This window comes from Budorcas taxicolor, chromosome 16 (assembly GCF_023091745.1).
Source record: "Budorcas taxicolor isolate Tak-1 chromosome 16, Takin1.1, whole genome shotgun sequence".
Taxonomy (NCBI): Eukaryota; Metazoa; Chordata; class Mammalia; order Artiodactyla; family Bovidae; genus Budorcas; species Budorcas taxicolor.
Genome location: NC_068925.1, coordinates 62,357,049 through 62,379,633, shown reverse-complemented (window position 1 = coordinate 62,379,633; position 22,585 = coordinate 62,357,049). Strand labels below are relative to the sequence as shown.

The 22,585-nt window shown below is 39.9% G+C and overlaps 1 protein-coding gene across 2 annotated transcripts in view; it reads left to right on the top strand.

The window, feature by feature from the left end:
• Positions 1-21,155, top strand: part of ACBD6 (acyl-CoA binding domain containing 6) — a 203,851-nt gene extending 182,696 nt beyond the window's left edge. Inside the window, exons 8-9 of one of the 2 annotated variants that reach the window (XR_008200739.1) lie at positions 18,712-18,784; positions 20,868-21,004. Coding sequence is in view for 1 of the 2 variants with exons in the window: in XM_052653940.1 (XP_052509900.1) it covers positions 20,868-21,022 (155 nt within the window). In the remaining variant the exon portion in view is untranslated. Of the gene's footprint in view, positions 1-18,711; positions 18,785-20,867 lie in introns of both variants that reach the window. The other variant, XM_052653940.1, reaches the window with a different exon arrangement.
• The last annotated feature ends 1,430 nt before the right edge of the window (positions 21,156-22,585 follow it).

The window sequence follows — 22,585 nt, the reverse complement described above, 5'->3', positions numbered from 1 at the left end:
ACAGCTGGAGGAATTTAAAGCCTTTGATGCACTGAAGTTATCCATAGCAACAGCAAAACCAAACCCAGTTCAATGGCTGACTCAACACCCATACTAATGGCATGATGAAAGAAAAAGTATGCCCATTTCTGGTTGTAAATAGTATTATTTACTTCAGCCTCCACTGTCCTCCTGCATACAATTTCTGCATTCAAAAATTGTGAAGCATAAAAAAAGCAAGGAAAAAACAACCATTGTCATGCAATAAATGAGTGATTGATAGAACAAGTAAATAAAAATTCAGCCAAGGATATGAAAGACCTGAACCATAGTATCAACCAACTTGACCTAATTGACATCTATAGAATGTTAACACTTAATATACATTTTTTAATATAATTATGGAATATTTACTAAGATAGACCATACTCTAGGCCATAAAACAAACCTTTAAAAAATATAAAAGAAATCATACAAAGTTTGCTCTGTGACCACCATGGAATTAAGTTAGAAATCAACAGACACATATCTGGAAAATCCCTAATTGTGAGAAACTTAAACACACTTGTAAATAATTCATAGGTCAAAGAGGAAATTCCAAGAGAATTAAGAAAATATTTTTAACTGAATGAAATAAAAACACCCTATCAAAAGTTGTGAGATGCAGCTAAAGCAGTGCTTAGAGGGAAATTGAATGCTTTTATTTAAGAAAAAGAAAGGTTTCAAATGAGTGATCTAAGATTCCACCTTAAAAATTTTTTTTTAAAAAAAGCAAATTAAGCCCAAAGTACATATAGTAATAAAATAAAGATCAAAGCAGAAATCACTGAAATAGAAAAATCAATGAAACCATTGAAAACCTTTGAAAAGGTCAATAATACTGATTGACCTCTAGCCAGACCAGTTTAGAAAAGGAAAAACAAATTACCAATTTCAGAAATGAGAGAGTCGTCAACACAGATCCTGCAGATATTATGAAGCAAATAAAGGAACACTATTTGCAATTTTTACCAATAAATTAGATAACTTAAGAGTAAATGGACAAATTTCCAAAAGACACAAACAAAATTCTCTCAAAAAGAAACTGAGAACCTAGATAGCCCTATATCTATTGAAGAATTGAATCTGCCACTGAAAACTTTACCACAACAAAATCCCCAGGCCCTGATTGCTTCACTGTGAGTTCTACTAAATATTTAAGGAAGAAATAATAACAATTCTACACACAAACTCTTCCAGAAAATGGGGAGGGAACCCTGCCCAGTGAATTCTATGAGGCCAACATTACCCTAATACCGAAACCAGAAAAAGACCCTACAGGAAAGGAAAACTATGATATGTCTCATGAGTATGATGCAAAAATCTTTTATTAAAGTGTTAGCAAATTGAACACAGCAACATACAGAAAGGATAAGTTATAACCAAATGTGTTTATCCCAGGAATATAAGGTTGGTTCAGATGCTGAAAATCATTGCATTTCACCCCATCAGACAAATCAAAACCAAAACTAAAACATGAGCATCTCAATGTGTGTAGAAGAAGTCACTGAAAAAGTGAACCTCCTTCATGATTTGGGGAGAAAAAAAAAGGGAGCAAAATAGGAATAGAAGGGAACTTCTTCAACCTGGAGCAATCATTAGCTGATATCACCGTTAATGGTAAAATGCTGAATGGCTTTTACTCAAAATTCCTTCTGAGTGGGAACAAAGCAAAGATGTCTACTCTCTCCACTTTGATTCAGCTTTGTACTGGAAGTTTTAGACAGTGCCTTAAGGCAAAGGAAGGGTTCCAACACCCTTTACTGCCCTCCTAGAGAGAATTACTCCATGATCTTTATAGCGAATATTTTTGTTGATCTGTTTCTGGGCCCTCTATTCTGTTCCATTGACCTGTTTTTCTTTTCTTTTCTTTTTTTTTTTTTTTGCCAATACCAAACTGCCTTAACTATTATAGCTTTATCATAAGTCTTAAAGTGAGATGGTGTCTGTCTTCCAGCTTTCTTCTTCTACTTCAATACTGTGTTGGCTTCTCTGGGTCTCTTGCTGCTCCATATAAACTGTACAGTTTGTTCATATCCACAGCCTGACTTGCTGGGATTTTGGTTGGGAAGAACTGACATCTTAATATTGAATCTTCCTATACATGAACATAGAATATCTCTCCAATTATTTATTTTGTTGATTTTGTTTAGAGATTTATAATTTTGCTCATATAAATCTTATACATATCATGTTAGAATTATAGTCAAGTATTGCATTTTGGGGATACTAATGTAAATGGTATTATGTTTTTAATTTCAAATTCCACTTGTCCATTGCTGGTGTATAGAAAAGCAATTGACTTTTGTACATTAGTGTTATATCCTGCAACGTTGTTATAATTGCTTATTTGTCCCAGGAGGTTTTTTTGGTCAGTTCTTTTGGATTTACTAAGATAATATCATCTGCAAACAAAGATATTTTTATTTCTTTCTCCGTAATCTGTATACCTTTTATTTCCTTTTCATGTCTTATTGCATTACTTAGAACTTTTCAGTACAGTGTTCAAAAGGAGTGGTGAGAGGGAATATCCTTGCCTTATACCCAGTCTTAGTATGAAAGCTTTTAGTTTCTCAACAGTAAGTATGATTTTAGCTATAGGTTTTTTGTAGATGTTCTTTATTTAGTTGAAGTTCCTGAGGAGTGATGTCAGCAACATGGTGGAGTGAAAGGCTACCTTTCTCTCTCCCTTTCAATCTATAACCAGTAAAACATTCATAATTCAACAAAGGTGCCCCTGCTCAACACACCAGGATGCCAGAGAATTCCAAATATCTGTACATCTAAAGGTCAGCGAAGTGGAATATAGGAGGCAGAACCGAGGAAATAGCAGAGGTGGTACTTGCAGTCCTGGCCTTCCCACCACGGCAGCTGAGCTCACAGCCCCAGAGAATCCGGTGGCAGCAGGGGAAGAAGTGCACAATGACTCCAGCGCACGTGTAGCCACAGGCAGCTGGGCAACAGCAGGAGTCGGGCCTAGGACCCCCATCCCTCCAGCTGTTGATGCGCCCACAACTCTAGCCAACTGCCCCCCACCTGCAGTGGCAGAGCCAACTAACCTTATGATATTGGACACAGAGAGGTGCCCTCACAACCCCTGCATCCCACTTTCCCTAACTCTCCCCCTCCAGTGGCTAAGCCTGTGGCTTAAGGAATCCCGGACACAAGGGAAGAGCCCACCATCCTGGTGCACCAGGTGGTGATGCCAGGAACAGTGGTAGAAGCAAGGCACCAGTGATCCCAGAGACACAAGAACTAATAACAGGGGCAGGGGTCCACAGCTAAGAGGTTGTAGAAGGTAGAAAGTGCTAACTCAGATTTAACAAGAGGCAGCTCAGGTGAAAGAAACCAAAAACTTGCACTATAGTGCCACCTGTTGGAAAACAGAAAGCCTCATAACTTCTAACCTGTTGCTATGAATACTTGAGGTTTGCTGGCAGAGGAAGCAACTCATCCAGCACCAGGAAGAGCTGGAGTAACACTGTATCACAGAAAGAAAGTGACAGTTCTCCAGAAACCAAGATTAAAGTCATGGAATACTGCAATCTAACTGGTTCAGTTCAGTCGCTCAGTCGTGTGCAACTCTTTGCGACCAAGAATCGCAGCACGCCAGGCTTCCCTGTCCATCACCAACTCCCGGAGTCCACCCAAAACCATGTCCATTGAGTCGGTGATGTCATCCAACCATCTTATTCTCTGTCATCCCCTTCTCCTCCTGCCGTCAATCTTTCCCAGCATCAGGGTCTTTTCAAATGAGTCGGCTCTTCGCATCAGGTGGCCCAAGTGTTGGAGTTTCAGCTTCAACATTAGTCCTTCCAATGAACACCCAGGGCTGATCTCCTTTAGGACGGACTGGCTGGATCTCCTTGCAGTCCAAGGGACTCTCAAGAATCTTCTCCAACACCACAGTTCAAAAGCATCAATTCTTCAGCACTGAGCTTTCTTCACAGTCCAACTCTCACATCCATACATGACCACTGGAAAAACCATAGCCTTGAATAGACAGACCTTTGTTGGCAAAGTAATGTCTCTGCTTTTTAATATGCTGTCTAGGTTGGTCATAACTTTCCTTCCAAGGAGCAAGGGTCTTTTAATTTCATGGCTGCAGTCACCATCTGCAGTTTTTGGAGCCCAGAAAAATAAAGTCAGCCACTGTTTCCCCATCTATTTCCCATGAAGTGATGGGACCAGATGCCATGATCTCAGTTTTCTGAATGCTGAGCTTTAAGTCAACTTTTCACTCTCCTCTTTCACTTTCATCAAGAGGCTTTTTAGCTCCTCCTCACTTTCTGCCATAAGGGTGGTGCCATCTTGCATATCTGAGGTTATTGATATTTCTCCCGGCAGTCTTGATTCCAGTTTGTGCTTCCTCCAGCCCAGCATTTCTCTTGATGTACTCTGCATAGAAGTTAAATAAGCAGGATGACAATATACAGCCTTGACGTACTCCTTTTCCTATTTGGAACCAGTCTGTTGTTCCATGTCCAGTTCTAACTGTTGCTTCCTGACCTGCATCCAGATTTCTCAAGAGGCAGGTCAGGTGGCCTGGTATTCCCGTCTCTTTCAGAATTTTCCACAGTTTATTGTGATCCACACAGTCAAAGGCTTTGGCATAGTCAATAAAGCAGAAATAGGTGTTTTTCTGGAACTCTCTTGCTTTTTCAGTGATCCAGTGGTAGAGAATTCAAAATAGTGGTCATGAAGAAACTCAGCAAACAACAAAAAAATTCAGAAGAGTCACGTCAGTGAACTCAGAAATAAGACAAATGAACAGAAGGAATACTTTGTCAAAGAGACTTAGACTCTTTAAAAAAAAAAAGCCAACCAGTTTTGGAGCTGAAGAATTCAATAAATGAGATAAAGACTGTATCAGAAAGCACTGGAAACAGAGCAGATCACATAGAATGGAGAATTAGAGTGCTCAAAAATAGAGATCTAAAAACGTTATAAGTAGAAAAGAGAAATAACATTTAAAAATGAGGAAATTCTGAAAGAGCTGTCTCACTCTTTTAGGAGGAGCACCATTAGGATAATTGGTATCCCACAAGTAAATAGAGAGAAAAGGGAGAAAAAAGTTTAAAGACATAGTCAGGAACTTCAAGTTGAAGAAGTTCCCCTCTATTTCCATTTAACTGAGTTTTGTTTATTTTTTTAGATCACAAATAAGTGTTGGACTTTGACAAGTTATTTTTCTGCATCGATACGATCATGTGATTTTTATTTCTTGCCTATTGATATGATGGATTACATTAACTGATTTTCAAGTGTTGAACTAGCCTTGCCCACCTGCGATTAATTCCCCTTGGTCATGGTGTATAATTCTTTTTATACATTGTTCAGTTCAATCTGTTAACATATTGTTAACAGATTTTGCTTTTATGTTCACGAGCGATACCAGTCTGTAGTTTCCCCTTCCCCATTTTATAATGTCTTTATCTAGGTTTTGTTATTAGAGTAATTGTGGCCTCATAGAATGGTTTAGGAAGTATTCTCTCTGCTTCTACCTTCTGAAACAGATTGTAGAGAACTGGTATAATTTTTTCCTCAAATGTTTAGTAGAATTCACCAGTGAACCCATATGAGCCTTGTACTTTTTAGTATAAGAGGTTATTAATCATTTATTAAATTTCTTTAGTAGGTAACAGACCTATTCAGATTGTATACTTTTTCTTTAGTAAATTTTGGCAAATTGTCTCTTTCAAGGAATTCGTCTGAGATGATCATATTTGTAGGCACTGAATTGTTTGCAGTATCCCTTTATTATCCTTTTTATGTCTATTGGACCTGTAGTGATGCTCCCTCTTTCATTTCTGATATTGATAATTTTTGTCCTTTTTTCTTATTTAACTTGACTAGAGGCACAATGCCAGAGAATGTTCAAACTACCATACAGTTGTGCTTATTTCACATGCTAGCAAGGTAATGCGCAGTCCTTCAAGCTAGGCTTCAACAGTATATGAACCGAGAACTTCGAGATATACAAGCTAGATTTAGAAAAGGTAGAGGAACCAGAGATCAAATAGCCAACATCCATTGGATTATAGGAAAAGCAAGGAAATTTAAAAAAAAAAAAAAAAATCTGCTTCATTGACTACGCTAAAGCCTTTGACTATGTAGATCACAACAAACTATGGAAAATTCTTAAAGAGATGGGAATACCAGACCACCTGATCTGCCTCCTGAGAAACCTGAATGCAGGACAAGAAGCAACAGTTAGAACCTTACGTGGAATAATAGACCAGTTCAAAATTGAAAAAGGAGTATCTCAAGGCCGTATATTGTCATCCTGCTTATTTAACTTATATGCAGAGTACATCATGCAAATTCTGGGCTGGATGAATCAGACTGGAATCAAGATTGCCAGGAGAAATATCAATAATCTCAGGTATGCAGATGACACCACCCAAATGGCAGAAAGCAAAGAGGAACTAAAGAGCGTCTCGATGAAGGTGAAAGAGGAGAGTGAAAAAGTTGGCTTAAAATTCAACATTCAAAAACAAAAACTCGACATTCAAAAAAACTAAGATCACGGCATCCAGTTCCATCACTTCATGGCAAATAGATGGGGAAAAAGTGGAAACAGTTACAGATTTTATTTTCTCAGGCTCCAAAATCACTGTGGATAGTGACTGCAGCCATGAAATTAAAAGACACTTGCTCCTTGAAAGAAAGCTATGACAAACCTAAATGGCATATTAAAAAGCAGAGACATCACTTTGCCAACAAAGGTCTGTATAGTCAAAGCTCTGGTTTTTCCAGTAGTAATGTATGGATGTGAAAGTTGGACCATAAAGAAGGCTGAATGCCAAAGAATCAATGCTTTCCAATTGTGGTGCTGGAGAAGACTCAAGAGTCCCTTAAACAGCAAGGAGATCAAACCACTCAAAGGAAATCAACCCTGAATATTCACTGGAAGGACTGATGCTGAAGCTCAGTCCTTGACCACTTGATGTGAACAGCCAACTCACTGGAAAAGACCCTGATGCTGGGAAAGATTAAGGGCAAGAAGAGAAGCAGGCAGCAGAGGATGAGATGGTTAGATAGTATCACTGAGTCAATAGAGAGAAGTCTGAGCAAACTCTGGGAGATAATGAAGGACAGGGAAGCCTGGCATGCTGCAGTCAATGGGGCTGCAAAAGGTCAGACACAACTTAGTGACTGAACAATAACAAGAGACATATTGCTTTTATTGGTCTTTTTCAAAGAACTACTATTTGATTGTATTGATTTTCTCTATTGATTTGCTTTGAATTTCACTGACTTCTGGTATAATTCTTTTTTTTCTTTCTTACGCTTTCTTTGCATTTAATTTGCTCTTGATTTTTCCAGTTTGCTAAGGTGGGAATTTAGATTACTGGTTTTATATCTTTCTTCTTGTCTAATATCTGCATTCAGTGCTGTAAATTTCCCTCTAAGCACTGCTTTTGATGCATCCCTCATACTTTGATAAGTTGTGTTTTCATTTTCATTAGTTCAAAATATTTTTAATTTCTTTGTTTTCTTTGAACAATATATTATTGTTTACTACAAGTTTTACTATAAAAATATAGAAATTGAAGCAGTATGATATTGGTGTAAATAAAATGTATAGGTCAGTGAAACATGATAAATAACCTAGGAATAGATCAGCCTGCTGCTGCTACTGCTAAGTTGCTTCAGTCGTGTCCGACTCTGTGCAACCCCATAGACTGCAGCCCACCAGGCTCTGTCCCTGGGATTCTCCAGGCAAGAATACTGGAATGGGTTGCCATTTCCTTCTCCAGTGCATGCATGCATGCTCAGTCACTTCAGTCGTGTCCAACTCTGTGCAACCCTATGGACAGCAGCCCACCAGGCTCCTCTGTCCACAGGATTCTCTAGGCAAGAATACTGAAGTGGGTTGCCATTTCCTTCTCCAGTAGACCAGCCGATACATGGGTAAATGATTTGTGACAGAAGTATCAGGGTAAGTCAGTGGAAGAAAGGATTGGCTATATAACAAACGGTGCTATAACAGTTGGACATACCCATACATGCTGGGGTGAAAACCAGCCTCAACTGTTTCCTCATACCCTTCACAAAAATTACCTTGAAATGGATCAGAGACCAATACATAAGAGCTAAAATATAAAAGACTAGAAGAAAATGTGGAAGGACATCTTGTGATCTTGAGATAGAGAAAGACTTCTTATATAGAACACAAAAAGCATAAAACATAAAAGAAAAAAATTGGACCTCATTCAAAGTTAAAGATTCTTACTCTTCAAAAGATACTCTTAATAGAAGATAAGTCACAGAGTGGGAAAATATATTTATGAAACATTTGGGGAAAAACTTATATCCAAGAATTTTAAAAGAATAATTCTAAATTTATAAAAAGAAACTCCAATTAATAACTGGATGGAAGATTTGAAGACATAAATCAAAGGTAAGTGATTGGCAAAAAAGCATATAAAAAGATGTTCATCGTTAGATTTTAGGGGAATGAAAATTAAAAACCACAATAAGAAGCCCTGACTATACTACATAGTATCTATACTATAGGTACTATAAACGTGACTAGAATGGCTAAAAAGAATTTTAGTAATAGTAACAAGTGCTGATAAGGATACAGAGCAATTGGTGGGAATACAAACTTTGGAAGTTTGGTGGTTTCTTATAGAAGTTAGATAGTCATTTGCCATGTGACTCAGCAATCCCACTCCTGTTATTTACCCAAAAGATGTGAAAACATAAAAGATCCACACAAAGACATGTATCCAAGGGTTCATAGAATCTTTATTTGTAATGGCCAAAAACTGGACACAACCCACATGCCTACATATATTTATACAATGGAATACAGCAATAAAAAGGAAAGCGCTACTTATACATGCAGCAACGTGGATGAATCTCCAGAGCATCACACTCAGTGAAAGAAGCCAGACACAAAAGACTATATGCTCTATGATTTCTGAATTTCTGGAGAAGGCAAAACCTAAAGACAGAAATCAGGTCAGTGGTTGCCAGGGCTATGGGTGGGATAAAAGGATTGACTGCAGAGAGGCAGGAGGGAACTTTCAGGGGTTATGAACAGGTCTTCTGTCTCTATTGAATAGTAGCTACACAAGTAGACACATTGCCAGAATTTACCAAATTTTTAAGAAGAATATTAACTTCAATAAAACGAAAAGATGGCAGGTAGGGCAGGGAATCTTGCTTTATATGTTAACTGGCACAATCCAAAACAGATGAAGAATCTGGGAGGGACAAGATGGCAGAGTAGAAGGAGCTTGAGTTCACCTCTTCTCAATTCAGTTCAGTCACTCAGTCGTGTCCAACTCTTTGCGACCCCATGAATTGCGGCACGCCAGGCCTCCCTGTCCAACACCAACTCCCGGAGTTCACTCAAACTCACGTCCATCGAGTCGGTGATGCCATCCAGCCATCTCATCCTCTGTCGTCCCCTTCTCCTCCTGCCCCCAATCCCTCCCAGCATCAGAGTCTTTTCCAACGAGTCAACTCTTTGCATGAGGTGGCCAAAGTACTGGAGTTTCAGCTTTAGCATCATTCCTTCCAAAGAACACCCAGGGCTGATCTGTAGAATGGACTGGTTGGATCTCCTTGCAGTCCAAGGGACTCTCAAGAGTCTTCTCCAACACCACAGTTCAAAAGCATCAATTCTTCAGCACTCAGCTTTCTTCACAGTCCAACTCTCACATCCATACATGACCACTGGAAAAACCATAGCCTTGACTAGACGGACCTTTGTCGGCAAAGTAATGTCTCTGCTTTTTAATATGCTGTCTAGGTTGGTCATAACTTTCCTTCCAAGGAGTAAGCGTCTTTTAATTTCATGGCTGCAGTCACCATCTGCAGTGATTTTGGAGCTCAAAAAAATAAAGTCTGACACTGTTTCCTCATCTATTTCCCATGAAGTGATGGGACCAGATGCCATGATCTTCATTTTCTGAATGTTGAGCTTTAAGCCAACGTTTTCACTCTCCTCTTTCACTTTCATCAAGAGGCTTTTTAGCTCCTCTTCACTTTCTGCCATAAGGGTGATGTCATCTGCATATCTGAGGTTATTGATATTTCTCCCGGCAGTCTTGATTCCAGCTTGTGTTTCTTCCAGTTCAGCATTTCTCTTGATGTACTCTGCATATAAGTTAAATAAGCAGGGTGACAGTATACAGCCTTGACGTACTCCTTTTCCTGTTTGGAACCAGTCTGTTGTGCCATGTCCAGTTCTAACTGTTGCTTCCTGACCTGCATACACATTTCTCAAGAGGCAGGTCAGGTGGTCTGGTATTCCCATCTCTTTCAGAATTTTCCACAGTTTATTGTGATCCACAACGTCAAAGGCTTTGGCACAGTCAATAAAGCAGAAATAGATGTTTTTCTGAAATTCTCTTGCTTTTTTCCATGATCCAGCGGATGTTGGCAATTTGATCTCTGGTTCCTCTGCCTTTTCTAAAACCAGCTTGAACATCAGGGAGTTCACAGTTCACGTATTGCTGAAGTCTGGCTTGGAGAATTTTGAGCATTACTTTACTAGCATGTGAGATGAGTGCAATTGTGCAGTAGTTTGAGCATTCTTTTGCATTGCCTTTCTTTGGAATTGGAATGAAAACTGACCTTTTCTAGTCCTGTGGCCACTGCTGAGTTTTCCAAACGTGCTGGCATATTGAGTGCAGCACTTTCACAGCATCATCTTTCAGGATTTGAAACAGCTCAACTGTAATTCCATCACCTCTACTAGCTTTGTTCATAGTGATGCTTTCTAAGGCCCACTTGACTTCACATTCCAAGATGTCTGGCTCTAGATTAGTGATCACATCATCATGATTATCTGGGTCGTGAAGATCTTTTTTGTACAGTTCTTCCATGTATTCTTGCCACCTCTTCTTAATATCTTCTGCTTCTGTTAGGTTCAGACCATTTCTGTCCTTTATCAAGCCCATCTTTGCATGAAATGTTCCCTTGGTATCTCTAATTTTCTTGAAGAGATCTCTAGTCTTTCCCATTCTGTTGTTTTCCTGTATTTCTTTGCATTGATCTCTGAGGAAGGCTTTCTTATCTCTTCTTGCTATTCTTTGGAACTGTGCATTTTAGATGCCTATATCTTTCCTTTTCTCCTTTGCTTTTCGCCTCTTCTTTTCACAGCTATTTGTAAGGCCTCCCCAGACAGCCATTTTGCTTTTTTGCATTTCTTTTCCATGGGGACAGTCTTGATCCCTGTCTCCTATACAGTGTCACGAACCTCAGTCCATAGTTCATCAGGCACTCTTATCTATCAGATCTAGGCCCTTAAATCTATTTCTCACTTCCACTGTATAATCATAAGGGATTTGATTTAGGTCATACCTGAATGGTCTAGTGGTTTTCCCTACTTTCTTCAATTTAAGTCTGAATTTGGCAATAAGGAGTTCATGATCTGAGCCACAGTCAGCTCCCGGTCTTGTTTTTGCTGACTGTATAGAGCTTCTCCATCTTTGGCTGCAAAGAATATAATCAATCTGATTTCAGTGTTGACCATCTGGTGATGTCCATGTGTAGAGTCTTCTCCTATATTGTTGGAAGAGGGTGTTTGCTATGACCAGTGCATTTTCTTGGCAAAACTCTATTAGTCTTTGCCCTGCTTCATTCTGCATTCCAAGGCCAAATTTGCCTGTTACTCCAGGTGTTTCTTGACTTCCTACTTTTGCATTCCAGTCCCCTATAATGAAAAGGACATCTTTTGGGGGTGTTAGTTCTAAAAGGTCTTGTAGGTCTTCATAAAACCATTCAACTTCAGTTTCTTCAGCATTACTGGTTGGGGCATAGACTTGGATAACTGTGATATTGAATGGTTTGCCTTGGAGACGAACAGAGGTCATTCTGTCGTTTTTGAGATTGCATCCAAGTACTGCATTTCGGACTCTTTTGTTGACCATGATGGCTACTCCATTTCTTCGGAGGGATTCCTGCCCACAGTAGTAGATATAATGGTCATCTGAGTTAAATTCACCCATTCCAGTCCATTTTAGTTCGCTGATTCCTAGAATATTGACGTTCACCCTTGCCATCTCGTTTGACCACTTCCAATTTGCCTTGATTCATGGACCTGACATTCCAGGTTCCTATGCAATATTGCTCTTTACAGCATCAGATCTTGCTTCTATCACCAGTCACATCCACAGCTGGGTATTGTTTTTGCTTTGGCTCCATCCCTTCATTCTTTCTGGAGTTATTTCTCCACTGATCTCCAGTAGCATATTGGGCACCTAATGACCTGGGGAGTTCCTCTTTTGGTATCCTATCATTTTGCCTTTTCATATTGTTCATGTGGTTCTCAAGGCAAGAATACTGAAGTGGCTTGCCATTCCCTTCTCCAGTGGACCAGATTCTGTCAGGCCTCTCCACCATGACCCGCCCGTCAGGCTCAGAGGTATGTTAATGAGGAAACGCTTTATTGGCCATAAGTGTTATCCTTTATGCCTCGCTGTCACACAAACATTGTACATATGCTTTAAGCAGTCAACTGAAAGCCGGCAGTGCTACGCATCATGAGTAGTCATACTCTAACAACTGCACTGGACAGTTTTTTCCCATCCTGAACATTGGGATCAAAAGTATGGTTAGAAGCAAACAATAACTCTCCATTAGAAATCACTGTTACCAAAATCAGATCAACATTCCAGGAGAACTTTGTTTTCTTAACAGAAAAAACAAATTTCGTCTTGCATCAGTTTACTGTTAATAGTAACAAAATTCATTTACCCAAAGAAATTCAGTCTAATCTTAATCCTGATAGCATACAAAAGTCATTTCTCAAAGTTCCTTTTTCACAAACCTTTTATTATTTTCTGAATCCAAACAGATTTATCCCTTTTTTCCCCCAACAACCAACTGTAGGAAAAAATCATTTTTCCTTAACAACAATATATCCAGTCTTTATACCTTCTCTTCACCAACAACATATCTCCTACTTGCTTTACACACTGAAATGGTTCCCTAATCATTTTTATGTATCACAATTTTTAACCCTTGAAAACCTGAACAAAACCAAGAACAAGTGATTAAAATATTATGCCAGCATTTTCTGATTGGCAAACTTGAGAACATATTTTATTACCTCTAAAAACGTACATTTTTCATAGCACAATTTCCAAGCACTCTTAGTTTCCCTCTTGGTCTTGCAAGAAGGCAAAAGTAGATAAATTTAGGTTTGTTTGATTTGTAAACACTTACCTTTTTTAAACCAATAGAGTTCCTTTACAAGTTAATCTCAGCAATATTATCCAAAAACACATCTTGAGACATACAAACATCCAGATATCTTTGTTTCATCTTTTTATATTTCACGAATTAGCCTTTGCAATTAAACTTATCAGTTTATGAATAACAGAACAGTCAAATTTATATAGTCGATTTTAAAAACCTGCTTTTTCTTTTTCCCCCTTCTCCACCTCCCCAATTTGGCTTGAAGTTTTCTAATTAACCCAGGGCTGAAATCCGAGGCAAAGTGGGTTGTGTTTGTATTTTATTTCAAGGGTATGATGAGTTAACTTCAAGTTTTCTCCTAGGCATATTTTTGTTTACTCAGGATTAGAGTTCTTAGGGGGTGGATTCTATCAAGCTAGCTTTCTCTAACTGCATATACAAAAAGAACCAGGTTTGGAATTTCAAAAGAGTTTCATCTTAACCAGTTTTTTCCAGAATCTAAAGAACACTATTGCCATATGTTAGTTTAAAAAAAAAAAAAACACCTTTAGTCATAGTTTCATAGCTTGAATTTTTCTTAATGAATTGAACCTGAATTTCTCACTTTACAAAAGACAAAGATACTAGTCACACAGATGGAATACATATTCACACACCAAAAAACAGATCTGTCACAAACCATCTTTGAGGGTGACTGGTACAGAATCCCAAAAAAACACTTCCCCAACACAAATGGTCCTCAATGGTAGCTGGACATCAGAACCAATTGGCAAAGTGCCCAAATGATGCTCGGTGCCCACAAGCAGTCCTCAACAGTAGACAGATGTCAGAACCAGTTGGCAAGATGCCCAAATAGCACTTGGTGTGCACACACAGTTCTCAATGTCATACACATATCAGAACCAAATGGCAAGAATGCCCAAAGAGCACTTCATACTCACAAATGGGAAGGTTGCCCGGCACACACCAGTGGACTTATCCCATTTTGGAGCTCGTCACCTCATCCCCAATGCATGTTTCCATTCCAACAAGGAAAAGTGTAGGCTGGTAGCTAGTGCCAACAGGGAAGAAACAGGGAGGATCCTCAAAACAAATGGTTTTGGCAGCTGCTGGGAACGTCCCCCAAATCCCCTTTTCGGAGCCAGCTAGTCACGAGCAGCAGGCTCATACGCTGTCATGGCCATGGGAAACCCAGGAGAGCCAGGTGTCATCAAAGCACAAGAGCTGCAGCAGTCAGCCCCATGCTGGGCGACAAAAAACTTACTGAAAGTGGGGGTCTCTCTGGTCACCCTCAAAAGCCTACAAAGCGACCAGATTGGTAGCAAGGAAAGTTTGCTTGAGTTTGGATGCCAGCAACCTGGAGGGGATGGAGGGCAGACATCTGTCCAAAAGCCGACTCCCCCGACCCCCTGCCACAATGAAATTAGGGGGCAAGAGCTTTTATAGACAGAAGGAGGGGGGCTACAGGCAGAAACAGTACAGTCAGCTCTGACAGTCATCTTGAAATTGGTCATCGGTGGTCTAACCAGCATCATCTTGATTGTTTTTCAGTACAGTTAATCTTCAGTCCCTGGGTTGGTTTGTTTGCATTTCTTTAAAGCCAGTTCCCAGAGTTGTAGGGGCTTACCAGGTGGTACTAATGGTAAAGAACCAGCCTCCTACCAACACAGGAGACATAAGAGACCCAGGTTCGATCCCCGGGTCGGGAAGATCCCCTGGAGGAGATGGCAAGCCACTCCAGTACTCTTGCTTGGAGAATCCCTTGGACAGAGGACCTGGCAGGCCACAGTCCACAGGGCCGCAAACAGTTGGTCAGAACTGAAGGGACTGAGCACGCACACAGATCATGGCTACAATCTGGTCATGTAATTAACTTCTCCCACCTGGTGGGGGTTTCAGCATCTATAACGTAACTCACAGGATATGGCTCAGAGTATTGTCTACAGCCCTTGAGAAGGAACTGAAGGTCCCTGACTATGTTTAATAAATACATTATTATTATTTGGTCTCCTTTGACCTTTTTCTTTTGTTTCCACATGTTCACATTTCTTTGATTAAAGGTATTCTTTTTGACTGAAGTTTTCCACAGGTAAAAGGCAGGCAGAGGACAAGGCGGGGAGGGGCTGCAAGTGTCACAGGGTCCTGCTCTGTTTCAGTGAGATATTTGGATGGTCATCTACTGTGGGCCAGAATTACATTAAGCATCTGAACTTTATTGTTGAATTTGAGTGGTACTCATCCACCCTGGAACCTCATCAGATCATGGCCAATAACATGAAGAAACATTCCTTTGGTATCTTGACATAGTTGAAAAGGGCTTGGTCAAAAGATACACTAAGAAACAACAAATGTGAGATGTACACAGATTCTGGGTTCCTAGAGAATCATGGATTATACGTTATAGCTCACACTGTCATCAGGAAACTCACCCAACATAGGTTTGTAAAATTACATCAGTGGTGAGATAAGGAAGTTGGAAAAAGTAGTGACTGGTAAGGTTGAGTTACAATTAGTCTCAAATGGGAGCAATTCATCTGATTCTAACAGGCTCCCCTAGTATGCTAAAAGCCACTGATCCTCAGACTATACTTTGCATGGCAAACTCATAGACCTCCTTGACACCAGTTTAAAAAGGAAAAAACAGAATTGGATCTAAGCCACACATGTAGTTGGCATTAGAACCTGCCAGCCAAGGTGCATGATCTCACCAGAAAAGTAATCATTTATAGAGGGAAAAGACCAAGCCAGCCCTGAGGCTCAGAACACGAGGAAGATGGAGCCTGGGGTTTAGGGGTCTGGAAACACATGTGTGTTGTGTTAGTTGCTCAGTCGTGTCTGGCTCTTTACGACCCCACAGACTATAGCCCTCCAGGCTCCTCTATAGAAATGAAAATAGAGAAAGAATGGGCAGCAGTCATAGAAATAGCAACAACGTTGTTCAACCGAATAAATAACCCTTGTTTGAAAAGCAGAGACGGTAGCCTGGATATTTGAAGTCAGTCCCGGAAACGCCAGATGCAGGACACTAGACTCAGGCACAGAAAAAGGCAAACTTCAAAGTCTTAACAACAAGCAACGGAAAGAAACCAGCGCAGGCAAACCAACAATGTAAAACAAATGTCCAGAGGCAACCAGGTGGAGTCCCAGAAGTAGGAAGTGAACTTACCTGTTTCATGTTCAGCTTCCAGAAGGAACTGAGCTAGCAAAATCAGTGTCCTAGTCTCAGAGGAAATAGCATGTCCAGCAAGGAATCCAAGAAGAGATGAGGTGTAGGAGCTGGAAAACTCAGCAAAGGCAGACAAAGTTATGTCTGCTACCCGCATCAAATCCAACGTAAAGTTACGTCATACGGAACCAACGAGAGGCCTGTATTCCTTCCTACACATGTAAGTTAAGTGGCTCTAGCTGTGAAAATTGGCAAATAGCTGGAGGGAGGAGGCACGCTGGTAGAGCCCTGAGTCTGAAAGTGAGGTCCCAGATCTGCAGTATCAGCATTACCTGGGAACCTGTTAGCAAATGTAAATTCTCGGTCCTGCTCCAACCTACCAATCAGAAACTGTGGGGTGATGCCTCCAGGTGATTCTGATACACGCTTACTGCAGTAGTTGAAAGCATGGTGGAGAGATAAGGCCAGGTGTGGTAAAGGACAGTCATTGTAAGTAGGTTTGCTAATGGTGCTTTTAAAGAGCTAGTGAAGAGTAAAGTCTGTTTACAGGAAGAAGAAAACCCAGTAAAGATAATGTAGAATAATAATATGTTCGGTGATTCACAACAACAAAAACCAAAGTGGATGAATGTAAATTGTAGTAAAAAATACAGGTGAAAATTTAATAACTGGTATTAACAATCTTTGCCTCTAAAGCTTTTTATTTCCCGGACACATAAATGTGTCTATTGGTAAGGACACTGTCTCTTTCAAAAGTATTTCTCTAGCACGGTAAGGGAAACCACCTTAGGTAGGTAACTCTTTGGCCAAGCAAGTCATGTAATATAAACATGTAACAGGGTATTCAGAAAAATTGCTAAAATTCCTGATCCAAAACCATGCATCTTCAGAAAGTCACACAGTATGATGAAAATGGAGGTTGTTGTTCAGTCAGTGAGTCATGTCCGACTCTTTGCAACCCCATGCCCTGCAGTACGCCAGGCTTCCCTGTCCTTCACTATCTCCCAGTTTGCACAAACTCATGTCCATTGAATCAGTGATGCCATCCAAGCATGTCATCCTCTGTCACCCCCTTCTCCTCCCACCCTCAATCTTTTCCAGTATCAGGGTCTTTTCCAAATTCCAAAAAATGGAGGTAGCAGTGTGTATGGGGTGGGTGGGTTGTTGGTTTCTTTTTTCATATTCAGATTTTACCTTCTTGTCTGACCTTATCAATATAGACATCCCCCAACACCACATATTTATCATGTCCCAAACCAATATTATTTCTCCCCCTCAATAATTTTCTGCTTCTGTTTCTCTCCAAAAACTGCTCCTCTTCTTCTTTTGATTCCTTATTTTAGAGATGTCAGCCACATCTATGCATTCTCCCAGACTAGAAACATAGGTGTCTTCTTGATTCTTCTAATTCTTTTACCCATTGTTCTTTTGGATTGATTTGTTCAAAGTTGTTTGTTTTTTTTAGTATTAAGGACATTAGCTCTTGTCTGTGTTATATAGGTCAGTGTTTCCCAGTTTATGGTTTATTTTTGTATATCAAAGTTTCATGTGCGCTATAGCTGTTTTAAATGTTTATGTGTTCAAATTTATCAGTTTTAGATTTCTGTATAATCATATTTATCAGTAATTTTCTTTATCTATCAAGCATAGAAGTATTCAGACTGTTTCATTCAGTAAGCATTATGATGACAGGTGTTGGGCCTAAGAACTTTTCAAAAGTCTATAAAAATACTTGAAATCTGAAACAAAATATTTTCGCTCCAGGAAAAAAAAAATACAAAATATAAATAGTTAAATGTTTAACTAGGTATCAACATATATAACATTATATCAACCTCATTAAGTATTAAATTTATCATTCACAAACTTTTTTTTTGAAGTACATCTGTATTTTGCTGTGTCCTACCTGAATTTCAGTGGCTCTCAAATTCAGTACTTTCATTATACTCCTGCCAACACTAGCTAATTTCAAGCACCTTAAAGTTCCCTTGGACTGCAAGGAGATCCAGCCAGTCCATTCTACAGGAGATCAGTCCTGGGTGTTCTTTGGAAGGACTTATGCTAAAGCTGAAACTCCAATACTTTGGCCACCTCATGCAAAGAGTTGACTCATTGGAAAAGACTCTGATGCTGGGAGGGATTGGGGGCAGGAGGAAAACGGGACGACAGAGGATGAGATGGCTGGATGGCATCACCGACTCGATGGACATGAGTTTGGGTGAACTTCAGGAGTTGGTGATGGACAGGGAGGCCTGGCGTGCTACAATTCATGGGGTCGCAAAGAGTTGGACACGACTGAGCGATTGAACTGAACTGAACTGAAAGGACTACCACAGTCTCCTTAACTGTTCTGTCTGCCACAGATATTTAGGTTCTCCAGGTCACTCCAGAATTATCATCCTAACTCAGAGCTGAGATTATGCTACTCCTCTCCTCGTAAGTGCCAAACTTCTCAGTGTGGCTTTCAAGGCTTTGCGTAATTTAACTTAAATCCAGACTCTCTGCTTTTGACTCTCTGTGTTCCTTCTCCGGGCCAGCAGACAGTTCCCTCAGCATTCCCTATCCTCTCCTCCTTCTGTTAATGCTGTTTTCTCACTCTGCAATGCCTTTCCTTCTCAGTTTATCTGGAATTTTACTCTGTCCTCAAAGCTCAGCGTTCATACCACCTACTTGTGTGTTTTTCCTGATCCTTCAACTTCCTTCTCCTCTCTTCCACCCTCCTCACCTGTCACGTGTGTGTGTGTGTGTCCCTGTCTGCCACAGTGTTTGTTATATTCATCCTTCTAAATTCCTCAGAGCAGGAGTCTTACCTGTATCTTTGATAGAACTGGTATAGTATGTATTCAATAAAACACTCCTTGACTCAAACCCCTTACCCTTCTTGTTCTCCCTTTGTTTTAAAACCTTTTGTTGTTGCCATTGTGTAATATATCACACTACAGAATTGTATATAAAACAGATATGAAAATTTTTAAATGTAGCTTTAAAAAATGGTACCTACCACATAGTTTAAGAAAGTGAAAAAAAAAGTTAACACTGCTGATATCTTTGAAACCCCATGTATGCCTACCCAATTACATGGACTTCCCTACAGGGCCCCCAGATTAACACTCAAATTTTATATCACTGTCTTCCCTTATAGTTTCATTACAGATTTGTGTCTCTGAACAATGAGTTTAGTTTTGTCTGCTTTTAAAATTTTAAGTGGAAACATACTGTGTGTGTTCTTCTGACTTGCCTTTTTTCCTTCAACCTTAAGACCTGGAGATAAACTCATGTCATGTGAAACTACAGTTCATTAGTTTTCCTTGTTGTGTGGGGATTGCATTGTCTGTGTAAACAGTATTTTATTTTTACATGTTATTCTCAATGGGTATTTGGGTTGTTTGCATTTGAGGTCTTTCACAGATAGGGCTACTGTATGTCCATTCTTGCAGGTATGTCCTGGAGAACATACACAAAGGTTTCTGAAGGGTATATAACTAGGAGTAGAATTGCTGGGTCCAACGGTGGGCATTTGTTTAGGTTTAACGTGTAATGCCAACTGGTTGTCCAAAGTGAGGCACGGTGTATGCTCCCCACAGTCCAGAGGGGAGCCCCCCCTTGCTCCAGGCCTGCCCCATGCTTGGTATTGTCTCAGGTTTTGGTTTTCAGCTATCTAGTAGGTATGAAGTTTTTTATTTCCATGATTACTAATGTGGTTGCTCATCTTTTCATATGTTTATTGCCACTTAGTTTGATCCTCTGTGAAATGCCATTTGTGCCGTTAGCCTAGTTGTCTCGGCACCATACAATTTAATGGAGCTTTGTTTCCTCCCTGATCTTCGATGCCAGCATTGTCAGAAATCAAGTTTCTCTACATGTGCACAAGAATGGACAGCTTTCTTCTAGCCTTTTGGTCTGGGGGCAATACTGTAGCACCTTCATGATAAGTTTTGATGTCTGTAGGTCCTTTTCCTCTTCACACACCTTGTGTGATTGGTGCCTTTGTTTGTTTGTTTTCTTTAGAGGGATGGTCTGATCACTAGGCCACTGTTGTTTTTGTTTAACTAATTTTAAAGTTCAATTAGTTACCCACTTACTCCCTCTTCAAAGAAAAAAATTTTTTCTTCGACATTTACAGTGTTTTTAGCCTTTTGACTTTGCTTACAAACATATCATTATTTTGATCAAAGTAAAAGAAATACTTCAACTAGTGTTTGTTCCTTCCCTTCATTCCCATCCTGAAGAATAGAGCCTAAAACCCTCACAATTTTAAAAAATGTCTTTGTCTGACGGTCAGCTTCCGGGCAAACACAGGGGTAAATTTGATTTTCTTACTGAACTGAACTGGACTGAACACCAGCAAACCCCCTGTCACAGCACTGTTTCATTCCAAGGCCTGATCACCCCCAGTCTGTCACATCGCTCGTTTTTCAGGATTTCTTATCACTCAGCACTTGCCTTTCCCGCTGAAGTCTAGTGGTTTCTCTTTGTCTCACAGTAACCTGGTCTCCATATTTGTTGATTTCCCCATCAGCTGCTGCCTGTGAGTTTTTGGACACTGTGGAGCTGCTGCTCCAGTCCGGGGCTGACCCCACGATCCGAGACCAGGATGGCTGCCTGCCAGAGGAGGTGACAGGGTGCAAAGCGGTTACTTTGATGTTACAGCAGCACATGACAGGCAAGGCTTAATCAAAAGACTGGAAAACTACGTTTGACAACAGCACAGGGCTCCAGCGGTGGAAGAAAACTGCAAAAATGACACGTCTTTTGCCCCCATCTTTGGTATATGTTGGCTAATAAAATCAGTTGTGAGGAACTGGAATTTTGAAGTCTCAGCAATTCATTCTACTTGCATCCATTCTGGCGAGTTCCGTTTTGGTGATGAACATGTGTACTGTGCATAATACAATCCAATTCTGCTGAGCATGCTCTGAAATTTATCACTGTTCTAGAGGCTGGGAGAGGAGGAGATGTGTCATATTTCACAATATTAAACATGGCTGCTCTTTAAACACACACACACATACACACACACGGGAAATAGACCCAGCAGTACTACACTTACAATTAGAGAAAGTTCCATGAAATCCCAATATTGGCACGGAGCTCGGACAGTTTCCTGGCATTTGGTACAGCTGGTCTGAATAAGTAGCTAAAGTGTCTATTATTTTGTTAGACAGAATTGGGAAGCTAAAACAACCAGATTCACTGAAAACCTAAGAATCGTGGGCATTTTAGGATGGAAACACAAATTTTGAACAATTCACTGGTTAGATCAGGATTCCTTACACCCACCTTCACAAAACAGGGAGGAACCTCCCTCAAGCCCTTGTCGTTGGCTATAATGTCCCTGTCCCATATGGCAGCAGTCTCTATAACTAGCTCAGGCCTCAACTGTTAGGCCTGTTGGGGTCTAACATGAAATAGCCATAATGTTCCAGTACTTAGGCGTGATAGAAGTTATTCCTGGAGAGCTTCTATTCTTTATTAAAAATATAAACAACTATACCACAGGTTTTATTTAAAGAACAGACAAGTGTACCACTATTGAAACTGGCTCCCCTTTAAGCCTCAAGAACTCCATCTGGGGAGTTCCTTAACATTTATTACGTAAGGAAAGTATAGATAGTTGTCAGTGGAAGAGAAAGAAACAAGTTGAGATGCAGAGATGACCATTTAAAAGATCATTTTTCTAACATATCACTCCTAAGATAACAAGGTATAAACTTGCTTAGTTCCGCCCTCAGCAATGGACGAGAGTTGCATTAGCTCAGCCAGCCCCTCCAGAGCAGAAATGAGGCATATTAAATAATACTGCTTATTTTGTGATTTTTCTGATGTCTAATTTTCTGAGATGTAAACCAAAAGCATTCACCAAGATTATTCATTTTTAAAATGACTGCTTAATTATCTGTGGAAGAGATATGCACATTAGTACATCCTGAAATGTTACTGTAATTCTAGCAGAGCCTTCTCTTTGTTATCTCTTCTTTTCCCACAATCCCAGCTACATGGCAACCTCCTGTTCAGCTAACCTCATGTTCCACATTAATTGAATGTGTTTTAAGAAACATTATTCATTATTTACAGTAAAAGCAACCAAGACATTGCATACAGCTTTTAACTGATAGTACTTTGTGCATTTTTAGGACATTAGCAAATCAAAAAGTGTTCATTCATTTCCGATTTACAGAGCAGTTATCTGAGCAAGAAGCTATCAAGAAGCTCCTTTTTTCATCTCTTGTTTGTAAT